Here is a 12,562-nt window from a genome sequence, read left to right on the forward strand (position 1 = left end):
GTGAACCCTTGAGCCGATCCCCTTAGGACGAACTTAATCTGTTCCAGCTTTATAAACCCTGCCATGTCATTTATCCAGGTCTCCACACCCGGGGGCTTGGCTTCCTTCCACATCAACAGTATCCTGCGCCGGGCTACTAGGGACTCAAAGGCCAAAACAACAGCCTCTTTCGCCTCCTGCACTCCCGGCTCTTCTGCAACCCCGAATATAGCCAACCCCCAGCTTGGTTCGACCTGGACCCCCACCACCTTCGAAAGCACCTTTGTCACCCCCACCCAAAACCCCTATAGTGCCGGACATGACCAGAACATGTGGGTGTGATTCGCTGGGCTTCTCGAGCATCTCGCACACCTATCCTCTACTCCAAAAAATTTACTGAGCCGTGCTCCAGTCATATGCGCCCTGTGTAACACCTTAAATTGTATCAGGCTTAGCCTGGCTCACGAGGACGATGAGTTTACCCTACTTAGGGCATCAGCCCACAGCTCCTCCTCAATCTCCTCCCCCAGCTCTTCTTCCCATTTCCCTTTCAGCTCATCTACCATAATCTCCCCCTCGTCCCTCATTTCCCTATATATGTCTGATACCTTACCGTCCCCCACCCATGTCTTTGAGATCACTCTGTCCTGCACCTCCTGCGTCGGGAGCTTCGGGAATTCCCTCACCTGTTGCCTCGCAAAAGCCCTCAGTTGCATACACCGGAATGCATTCCCTTGGGGCAACCCATATTTTTCGGTCAGCGCTCCCAGACTTGCAAACGTCCCATCTACAAACAGATCTCTCAATTGTGTTACTCCTGCTCTTTGCCATGTTCCAAATCCCCCATCCATTCTCCCCGGAGCAAACCTATGGTTATTTCTTATCAGGGACCACACCGAGGCTCCCGTCTTTCCCCTATGCCGTCTCCACTGCCCCCAAATTTTCAGAGTAGCGCAATAGCTTTTCAAAGTTTCTGGTTGCTTCCTGCTATTATTACAGAATGGGTTTTCATTCAGTCTTTCTGGCAATGATGACTAAGCATACTGGTGCAGCAAGCTTCCACACCAGTGAGGCAGCTTTTCATTCAACTTTGCCAATTTGGCAAGCAAAGGCACAACATCTAGAGATGCGGGAGGGATGAGAAGACAGGTTATGTTTCTCTCTGCCCATGGAGAGTCAGTCTGAGGCAGTGAAAGACATAGGAAGATCTTCTCTGACTGTGGCTCAGTTAGAAACGCACGCACTGGGCTGGATTTTAAGTTGCTGACGTGCTTACAAAAAGGAATTCAATAGCATGAGGGATATCCGGAGTACCCCAACAGTCAACCCCTGTTTTGCACACCACTCATTGAGCATGCACTGACCTCTCTGATCTCTTTGTCTGAAAGCTAGTTTGCGTGTGGTTCAGACAGCAATCCAGAGATGATTGTCTTTGAGGTTCTGCTTACTAATTTAGACCCTAGCTCCTCAAACTTCCTCCGCTAAAGGCTCATTCCTCGATCTGCCTGTGTCATTGGTTCCCATTTGGACCGTACCAATTGAATCCTCCTCTCTGCAATCCTTCTTCCCCAGCCCTGACAAGATGCCCGTAGCTTTGTCACCAGGCAGGCAACACAGTCTTGGGAGCTTGCGATTGTGGCTGCATAGAATAGTCCACTAATATTTGTCTGATGAACTGACCAGTGAAAATTGTCTGCCACCAGCTCAATTTTATTCCACTCTGTCTAAAATGGACCAAAAGCCATTCTGTCATAAAGAAACCAAAGGTAGAAAATAACTATTTCAATAAACTTTCTAAATCTCGGTGACGATATTTGCTTCATGTGGACCTAGAGAGTGGGTGTCCGCAGATATATAGGGGCAGCACGGTAGCATTGTGGGGCAGCGGGCAGCATGGTAGCATTGTGGATAGCACAATTGCTTCACAGCTCCAGGGTCCCAGGTTCGATTCCAGCTTGGGCCACCGTCTGTGCGGAGTCTGCACATCCTCCCCGTGTGTGCGTGGGGTTCCTCCGGGTGCTCCGGTTTCCTCCCACAGTCCAAAGATGTGCAGGTTAGGTGGATTGGCCATGGTAAATTGCCCTTAGTGTCCAAAATTGCCCTTGGTGGGGTTGCTGGGTTATGGGGATAGGGTGGAAGTGTTGACCTTCGGTAGGGTGCTCTTTCCAAGAGCCGGTGAAGACTCGATGGGCCGAATGGCCTCCTTCAGCACTGTAAATGCTATGATATATGCAATGGGAGGTAACATGACTGAACTCCATGCCATGCTCACTGTCTGTGTTTCCTTTCCAAAATGATTACTGTACAAATATCAATGATGTGGAGGAGATGCCAGCGTTGGACTGGTGGGCACAGTAAGAAGTCTTACAACACCAGGTTACAGTCCAACGGTTTGTTTTGAATCACTAGCTTTCGGAGTGTAGCTGATCACTCACCTGATGAAGGAGCTGTGCTCTGAAAGGTAGTGATTCGAAACAAACCTGTTGGACTTTAACCTGATGTCATAAGACTTCTTACTATAAATATCAAGATTGGGGCGTCTGGATGATTTTTTTTTCTTTTCCCTGGTCCAGGCAAGCTGAGATACTGGTGCTATAACTGCCAGAAATCAATAAATTCAACACAGACCAGGAATGTCAACCTCCTGATCGGTAAAACTCAAGTTATACAGCATTCATGCATTTTTTAAAAAATATTTTATTCAAGGTATTTTCAGAAAAACAAACAAAAGCAGAAGAACAACCAAGCAACCTTATAAACAACCAAGATTGACTACCCCCCCCCCGCTCCCCTAATCCACCCCTTTCTCCCATCCCGCCTTCCCCATTTTAACCCCTTTATCCCCCCATTCCCCCCCCCCCCCACTCTGCTGACCTCCCAAAACCTCTTAAAGAAATCAATAAACGGCTTCCACCTTCGAGTGAACCCATCCGCCAACCCCCTCAAGACGGACTTGATCTTCTCCAGCCTCAGGAATTCCAGCAGGTCGCTCACCCACACCCCCGCTTTTGGCGGCTCCGGGTCCCACCACTGAGCAAGAACCGTCTTCAGGCTATCAAGGTGGCAAAGGCCAAACATGGGCCTCTCTCATCCCCTGGACTCCCAGGTCTTCCGGCACCCCGAGTATTGCCACCTCTGGACTCGGGGCCACCTCCACCCCCAGTACCTCGTGTCGTGTTGGGTGTTCTGATGCACACATGATCCAACACGGCTGTAGATGGTACAACTCTGTTTTATTGTCTAAACAACGGTAACAACTAACTACTGGCTTGGGTTCGTACTTCACCAGCTAACCTGTGGACCCAGCCCTATCACTATCTTAGTCAGGCACTCAGCACATGGTCTATGTCTGACTGGCGCGCTGTGAGCTCTGTGCTCTGAGCTATCTCCTGGTAGAATCAGCGGGAACTGTGGTGTTCCGTTTTATAGTGCATGTGCTCTCACTGGTGATCGGCTGCGATGTTATGTGTGTGCTGGTTGGTCCAACTGCCTGTCCATCAGTGTGTGTGTGATTGCACCATGATATGCTGATCTGGATATCATGACACCTCGGACATTGCGTCCGTGACCCCTGCCAGAACCCTTCAGCCTTGGACATGCCCAGAACATGTAGACATGATTCGCGGCCTCCCCGCGCACCGCCCACATCTAACCTCTACCCCCTCAAAGAACCTACAAATCTGCGATACCGTCATATGTGCCCTGTGTATTACTTTCAGCTGAACAAGGCTTCACTTTGCACACAATGAGGATGCATTCACGCTGCGCAGGGCCTCTGCCCATGCCTCGGCCTCCACATCCCCACCCAGCTCCTCCTCCCACTTGCGTTTTATATCCCTCACCAGGGCTCCCTCCCAATCCATCAACTCCTTGTAGACTTCGGACACCTTCCCCTCCCCTATCTCGCCCCTCGACAGTACCTTGTCTTGCAATCCCAGGGGCGGCAGCCCAGGAAAGGACTGCACCTCTCTCCTTACAAAATCCCAGACCTGCAGGTACCTTATGTCGTTCCCTCTGGGCAACTCATACTCTTCCTCCAGGTTCTCCGACCTCGCAAATTTGTCCCCCATGAACAGATCGCCAAATCGTTCGTTCCCTGTCTGCCGAAACAGCATTTGTGTTTTTAACCTAGAAATTCAATTTTATAATTTTCACACATGCTGAGTGCCATTCAAATACAAACAATGAAGTATTATAAACTATTGCACTGATTGATGGTTTACTGAGAAACTAATGGAGGTTTCCGATGGAGGGATCACTATCAGTCTCCAAAGTTTACTGATCAGTTTGGCATGTTAGTATCTGGATTATTTCTTTTCAGGGAAAGAGAGTCGAACTGACACATTAGCTTTGTGTATAACAGTTCCTTGGATTTGATGATGGTTTACATTTTTCTGAATCTCCATTATTGAATCATAAACCACATTCTGCAATCTGGCTTTAAGCTTTTCTTGAAACACTTTTATTTGAAGCAATATTTTGATGTCAAAGTGTAATAATTTATATCATCTGTAGTGATCGTGCAACCACACAGCTGGTACTTTCATGAACTTGGGCACAATATAGAAGAACTTAAATCTCAGGACTTCTCTTTCACCCTGAGTCTTAGTGTCTTATTAATCAGTTGCCCGGTTGTAGTATGACAGTTTTGTGCCTGATTCTGTTTGGATTAGCTGCATACTTCTGCTATTTTCCAACCAGCTTGAGATACGGAAGCACCTTACAATAAAATGAGTTACTGCACAACCCGCAATATAGTGCACTTTTGACTTCCCTATTGCAAGCTGAAAACAGATCTCAAATCACATAGGGTTGATTTTAATCTTCATTGTTCATGGTGAAGAGGTGATGTGTGGCATGACCTAACTGTTGCCAGCCCCCACCTCCTGCTCCACCCTGTGCCATGTGGAGGTTTGTGGTGAGCATGTTTGGCTGGTGCAGCTACAATTCAGAACAGGCAGAAGTTTCACTTGAAAAATCGATGGTAACGATGGAGACATCTTCCATACGATTTCCTCATAACCACATGAGAGGGATGTCCAGGATAAAGTACAGTTAGTGTCTCTGAGGGGCCATGAGGTACTTCAAAGGAACACTGTGGACATTTTTTGGGACAAAAGTATATATTTTTTCTATTGACAATTAGGTCTGTACGAGCCTTTGGAGGAAGGACTAACTGCATGTGTAATAAATCTATACCCACCTCCCATTACTGTCCGTGGACAGAGGTGAATGTACCTCACTTTGTTAGCTTTGTTCAGTTGATAGTATTTTCACCACTAGGTCAGGTATTTTTAAGTAAACTACAGCATGCAATAGACTGCCAATGAAGTAGTGTTGAATTATCAGCATGGATGAGAAATTAAACCAAGATTTCTCTTCTGAGGTTCAGTAAAATATGCCATAGTATTATTTAATAGGAATCATGTTACTTGGCCAACGTTCTTCCCCCACCCAACACAAAAAAAAGATAGCTGGTCATACATTTATTTCTTTCTGTGGGCCAGATTAACTCCCAGGTTTGCATACCTAAGTGACTGTACATAATCATCCAATCCGGCCCTGCCACCTTCCCCAACTGCATCCTCCCAATCGCATCCTTTATCTCCTGCTCCACAATCGGTCCTTCTAATGTAGCCCTGTCCCCCTCCCCTAATCTCGGGTACTCCAACCCATCTAGAAATTTCTGAATCCCCGGTCTCCTCCAGGTGGCTCTGACTAGTACAACCTCTCATAAAATGCCTCAAAAACCTTGTTAATCAGATCCGGAGCCACCACCAACTTCCCTGCCCTATCGCTCACCTGAACAATTTCCCTTACCGCTGCATCCCTCTGGAGCTGACCTGCTACCATATCTCCATGCCTTATCTCCTGCCTTATCTCCATGTTTGTAAACTGCACCCCTTGCTCGTCTCAGTTGGTGCACCGCCTTCCTGGTCTGGTAGATAGTCGGTCAAAGCTAGACTGTAGTTCCTTCCTCGTTTCCAACTTCGCTGGGTCCCCATCTTCTGCATAGCTCCTATCTACCTCTAACATCTCATCTATTACCCTCTGCCGCTCCAACCTCTCCTCTTTGTCCACCCTGGCCTTAAACAAAATCACCTCACCGATCACCACCGCCTTTAGAGCCTCCCAGACAACTGCCTTCGACACCTCAACCGCACAGTTGAAACCTACATATTCCTCAATTACCTTTTCAATTTTGTCACAGAACCCTTGCTCCCAAAAGTCCCACATCTAATTTCCACCCCGGCCTCTGTGCTACCCCCTTCTCCAGTACCATATCCACCCAATGCGGAACATGATCTGACACTGCAATTGCCGAGTATTCCGACACCTTAACCCCAGCCAGCAAAGCCTTCCCCACCACAAAAAAGTCGACCTGCGAGTATACCTTATGGACTGCTGAGAAAAAGGAGTACTCCAATTCCCTCGGGTGCAGGAACCTCCAAGGGTCCATCCCGCCCATTTCCACCATTAGCCCAGCCAACGCCTTCGCCTCCCCTGATGGGACCAGTGAGCGCGGTCGTGACCTGTCCAACCTTGGCTCCTGCACCAAGTTCCAGTCCCCCCCACTATCAGTTCATGTGTGTCCAAGTCTGGGATGGCCCCAAACACCTTCTTTGCGAATCCCACATCGTACCAATTGGGACCGTATACACTTAACAGCGCCACTAAACTCCCCTCCAGCGCCCCTGTCATAATCACATATCTACCCCCCGATCTGCTACCACCTTCTCCATCTGGAAGTGTACTCTTTTGCTGACCATTAGCGCTACCCCTCGAGCCCTTCCGTCAAATCCAGAGTGAAACACCTGACTAACTCAGCCCTTTTTAAGTCTCACCTGGTCCTTCACCCTCAAGTGAGTCTCCTGCAGCATTGCTACATCGGCTTTCAAACTTTTAAGATGCACAAGCACCCTTGACCTCTTGACCGGACCTCCTAACCCCCTCACGTTCCACGTGACTGTCCTAACTGGGGGTATCTCACCCCCCCACCCCTCCCCATCCTTCTCATCCACCATCATCATACCACCGGGCCTTGCCCCATGAGCCTGACCCGCCCCTATCCATTATTAACATCAAATCCCTTCCCCCCCTCCCAAAACCCCCCCCCCTACATTTCCTCTCGAAAAAACATCTCCCAGCATCAGTCTCTTCCCCCCCCCCCTTGCTCACCTCGTAGGCCCATCGAAACCTGCTAACCAGGCTCCAATGTCCGCAGCCCTCCTCTCACCTCACCTCCGTTCACTAGCCGATTTTAGTTAGCTAGCGCGGGTGGCTCCCCCCGCCAAGGTATACCGTCCCCCCCCACCCAGTCCCAGAGAAAGAAAAAACAAAAACAACAATCCAACCCATACCATTCACTAAAATAAGATATAACTGTCGCAACACAGAATGCCAATCAACCCAACCAATAACTTGAACTCTGTAACAATGTGAAGTGAAGTAAATTACAATACACGTCAGTAAAAAGAAAGTTACAGCATTTATACATTTTCCAGCTCCCAATCACATTCCACAGTCTCTCTTCCAGCTCCGCTCCTCATGTCTGTCCCAAGCCTTCGGCCCTCACGAACGCCTCAGCCGCCTCTGCTGGCTCGAAATAAAAGTCTTTGGCATCAAAAGTAAATAGGGTTTGATGAATTATCAGAGTTCTTTGGGGAAGTAATAGTATGGTTAAAGGAGAACCTGCAAATATAGTGTACTCAGATTTTCAAAAGGTATTTGACAATGTGCCATCTCAAATAGGAGCTCATAGTGTAGGGCGTAACATATTAGCTTGGATAGAGGGCTCGTCAGCTCACCGGCAGCAGAGAATAGGGATAAATGGGTAATCATTTGGTTGACAAAATGGAGTGCCATAGGGATCAGTGTTGATCAATCGAGATTTATGACTCGAATGAAGGAACCAAATGTATGATAGCTTAATTTGCTGATGACACTGAGCTAGATAGGAGAGTAAGTTGTGAAGAGGACATAGAGGGCTGGACTCTTCCGCCCCACCCGCCGCAAGAACGCCACAGGCGAGACACGGACAATGAAGAAGTCCATTGACCTTGGACGGGATTCTCTGGTCAGTCTCCAAATGGATTTAGAATTTTTGAATGGGGAAGCATTTGGCAGATGGAGTATAATGTAGAAAAATGTGACCGTGTCCACTTTGGCAGGAAGAATAACAAGGCAGTATATTATTTAAATTAAGAGGGGCTATAGAATTCTATGGTACAAAGTGTGCCTTGGGTCATGAATCACAAAAGATGATTAGGAAAGCAAATTGAATGTTGCCATTTATTTCAAAGGGTATAGAGTATAGAAGTAGGAAAGTGTTGCTACAGATGTACAGGGCTTAGCGAGGCCACATCTGGACTACAGTGTATAGTTTTGATCTTTTCACTTAGGAAAGGATATGCTTGCATCGGAAGCAATTCAGAGAATGTTGACTGACTGATTCCTGGGATAAAGGAGCTACTTTATGTGTTAATGCTGAGTAGTTTGGGCCTACATGCGGTGGAATTTAATATAATGAGAGATGATCATATTGAAACATATAAGAACCAGAGGGGACTTGTCAGGGTGCATGCTGAGAGGATGTTTCCCCTTGCAAAGGAGTCTAGATTAGGGAACAATTTTAAAAATTAGGGGCTGCCGTTTAAGACTGAGATGATGAGATTTTTTTTCACTGCGGATCATTAGTCTTTGGAATTCTCTTCCCCAGAGAAGAGTGGAGGCTGGGTCACTGAATATTTTCAAGGCTGAGTTAGACGGCTTTGTGACCAACAAGGGAGTCCAAGGTTATGGGGGCAGAAAGGAAAGTGGAGTTGAGGACACAATCAGATCCTCACTGATCTTATCGAAAGGCGGAGCAAGTTCAAAGGGCTGAATGGCCTCTTCGTAATTCTTGTGATCTTGCATTCTTTTCTGCTGATTGCTTCAACCTTAGCCATTTCTCTTGGCAGCTTTTGTTAGTGGTGGTCTGCTGTTGCCTTCCACTCTTCAGGAGCAGCAGCAGGAGGCAGATCCAAAGTTTACCTCAGCCAAAATGGGAATTGAACCCTGCTGCTGGTGTTATTCTGAACGACTGGCTAGCCATCGAGCCAACTGAGCATGTAATTAAAAAGGCACAGCTTGTAATTAAAAAGGGCAAATGGAATATTTGTGTTTATTGCAAAAGAACTGGAGTATAAAAGTAGAGAAGTGTTGTTGCAATTGTGTAGGGTGTTGGTGAGACCATTTCTAGAGTGTTGTATCCAGTTTCGGTCTCCTTATTTGAAGAACGATATAGTGGCATTGGAGGCAGTTCAAAGGAGATTCACCAGATTGATTCTAGGGATGAAAGGGTTGATGTATGAGGAGAGATTAAACCGTTTGGGCTGATACTCGCTGGAGTTTAGAAGGATGAGAGGAGATCTGATCGAGGTATATAAAATACTGAAAGGGATTGATAAAGTAAATGTAGGCCAAATGTTTCTCCCTTGCAGGGCAATCTAGGATGAGAGGTCACGGATGTAGGGCGGGATTTACCCGCTGTTCACGCCAGCAGGAAATTCCGATCCCACCTCCGGCACACGGGTTTCCAGGCGACGAGGGGTGCTGTCACCGGAAAATCTTGTTGACAATGGCGGGGTCGGTAGATCCTGTTGGCGAGCCACGTCTGCCGCTGAAAATTACGCGGCGAGGTTGTCAGTAAATCCATAGGTTGAGCGGCGGTAGTTTTAAAACTGAGATGAGGAGAAACTACTTCTCGCCTACTTCTCAATTCTTCTCATTAGTCACTACTTCTCAATTCTTGGTGAATTTCTTGAACTTGCTGCCCCATAATGCAGTGGAATCTGAGTCATTAAATGGTTTCAAGAAGGTGATAGATATATTTCTGATTTTTAAAAATGGGTTAAAGGGGTATGGGGAACAGGTAAGGAGGTGGATTTGAGACCAGGAAGAGATCAGCCAATATCTGATTGAATGGCGGAGCAGGCTCAAAGAGCTGAGTTGCCTATTTCTGCTCCTAATTTCTATGTTCCCATGTTCCGATGTAACCAGCTATCTTTTTTTTACGTGGATTACATGTCCCTTAGACTGCATTGCTGAAGGGTCACCAAAATATGGAAAGTAATATTAGCTGATGTAAACAAATGTTTATCATATGTCAGATTATTTTACTGTCAGTAGCTTTTTAGGTCTCGTAAGAATTTTTCTGAGTATGGTTTGTGCCTCCCAACTATTCTGTATGACAAGATCCTAGTGGACTCTCAAGAAATGTGGATTAAATTAAATTAAATTGAATTGAGTTGAGAGGTGCAAGTATAATTTATGTAATTTTTTTTTTTTCACAAGAAATAGGAAACTGGACATTAATGGCTACTCCTAACACATCATCCCATCAGCTGGCACAAGATTCAGACTGACATTTCCCCCTCAAGGAGCACTTAGACATGCAGTCCAGGTAGGTGTGCCTGTGATATTCTTGACTACAATGTGAAAGTTCAGGTTAATAAATGATTGTACTTGGAGAAATGACAAGGTGGTATTGAAATTTTGGGTGAGAACCGAAAATTTGACATTCCAGCCAGAATTCTATTTATTGTCAGTGCCACCGGAAAATCCCAGCTGTGAAGGAGGACGGAAGATTTGGTCCTCTCGGTCCAAAAGCAAACCATTGCGATCATCAAGTTTTATATGGTGCTATTTAATGTTTCAAGCTTAATATTTCCTTCAACATAGTATGTGGACAGTGATAGAGTTGAATAATCCACCTGTCAGTGCTGACTTTTTAATGTATTGATGACATGGAGAAAGATGGATAGCTGTCAGAATTAGAATGAAGAAATAGATTCAGATGCTCCTGTATAATGTTGGGTTACATGGTTTATGTGTAAGATTGAATCACTTCCTTAAATTCAGTTCTTCTGAAGAAATTTTGCTGTTTGAATTTCAAAATACTTTCATATGATTTTGGATGATGCCAATGACCTCTGCTGGCTTTCTTAAAACAAAAATGTAGAAATGATTAAAAGGGTGAGCGAGATGGATAAAAAGCAGGGGGTGAAATTCATGTGTAATAGAGCGACATGGGCAAAAACAGGGCAGCACGATGGCACTGCTGCCTCACAGCTCCAGGGACCTGGGTTCAATTCCGGCCTCGGGTGACTGTCAGTATGGAGTTTGCACTTTCTCCACTTGACTGCGTGGGTTTCTTCTGGGTGCTCCGGTTTCCTCCCACAGTCGAAAGGTGTGCAGGTTAGGTGGATTGGCCATGCTAAATTGTCCCTTGGTGTCCAAAAGGTTAGATAGGATTACTGGGTTACGGGGATAGGGTGGAGGCATGGGCTTAAATAGGGTGTTCTTTCCAAGGGCCGGTGCAGACTCGATGGGCCGAATAGCCTCCTTCTGCACTGGAGGGATTCTGTGATTCTATGAATAAATTGGCGGTCTGATTTATACTTCGTAAAGAAAATTAACAGAGTGTGAAAGGCACAGCTAATTCACTATTGCCAATTTTGTTGACTGCCCGAGACAAACTTCACTCTCTTTATCTGTAATCAGAATTTGCTCCAAGTCTGGGTCTCAGCATAACATTGATTAAAGCAAGTGAAGTTCAGAGGAACAGATCTACATGCATAAGATCTATCAAAACCCTGTCCTAAGATACTGATGAGTCGGGAGCAGGGGGTTGCATGGTTACAGATCAAAAGTGAGTTTTGATGTTCACCAGTTAATTTACATAGAGGAATTAGCGTGACTGGTACATATTGCTTAAATTTAATCTGATTACTTTCCAGATCAATAACAATGCAATAGATAATTACTATTCTGATGAAAGATTATACGATCACATTAAGATTTAGAGGCAGGATTCTCCGACCCCCCGCCGGGTCGGAGAATCGCCGGGGGCTGGCGTGAATCCCGACCCCGCCGGTTGCCAAATTCTCTGGCACCGGATATTCGGCGGGGGTGGGAATCGCGCCGCGCCGGTTGGCGGCCGCCCCCCCCCCCCCCCCCCCCCCCCCCGGCGATTCTCCGGCCTGCGATGGGCCGAAGTCCCACTGCTGGAATGCCTGTCCCGCCGGCGAGAATCAAACCACATCTCTTACCGGCGGGACAAGGTGGCGCGGGCGGGCTCCGGGGTCCTGGGGGGGGGCGCAGGGCAATCTGGCCCCGGGGGGTGCCCCCACGGTGGCCTGGCACGCGATCGGGGCCCACCGATCCGCGGGCGGGCCTGTGCCGTGGGGGCACTCTTTTCCTTCCGCCTTCGCCATGGTCTCCACTATGGCGGAGGCGGAAGAGACCCCCTCCACTACGCATGCGCGGGGATGCCATGAGCGGCCGCTGACATTCCCGCGCATGCGCCGCATGGCAAAGTCATTTCCGCGCCAGCTGGCGGGGCACCAAAGACCTTTCCCGCCAGCTGGCGGGGCGGAAATCAGTCCGGCGCGGGCCTAGCCCCTCAAGGTGAGGGCTCGGCCCCTCAAGATGCGGAGGATGTCGCACCTTTGGGGCGGCGCGATGCCGGACTGATTTGCGCCGTTTTTGGCGTCGGTCGGCGGACATCATGTCGATTGCGGAGAATCCCGCCCCGTACCTC

The 12,562-nt window shown here is 47.5% G+C and overlaps 1 protein-coding gene across 6 annotated transcripts in view; it reads left to right on the forward strand.

Moving 5' to 3' along the window:
* The window catches only part of LOC140393873 (neuron navigator 1-like), a 970,643-nt gene that overhangs the window by 240,413 nt on the left and 717,668 nt on the right, over positions 1-12,562 (forward strand). For 5 of the 6 annotated variants that reach the window (XM_072480430.1, XM_072480425.1, XM_072480424.1 and 2 more), the window contains one exon: positions 10,315-10,423. In XM_072480430.1, the coding sequence (XP_072336531.1) occupies positions 10,413-10,423 (11 nt within the window). In that variant the 5' untranslated portion in view covers positions 10,315-10,412. The remainder of the gene's footprint in view (positions 1-10,314; positions 10,424-12,562) is intronic. The other variant, XM_072480427.1, reaches the window with a different exon arrangement.

Source organism: Scyliorhinus torazame, chromosome 17 (assembly GCF_047496885.1).
Source record: "Scyliorhinus torazame isolate Kashiwa2021f chromosome 17, sScyTor2.1, whole genome shotgun sequence".
NCBI classification, from domain to species: Eukaryota; Metazoa; Chordata; class Chondrichthyes; order Carcharhiniformes; family Scyliorhinidae; genus Scyliorhinus; species Scyliorhinus torazame.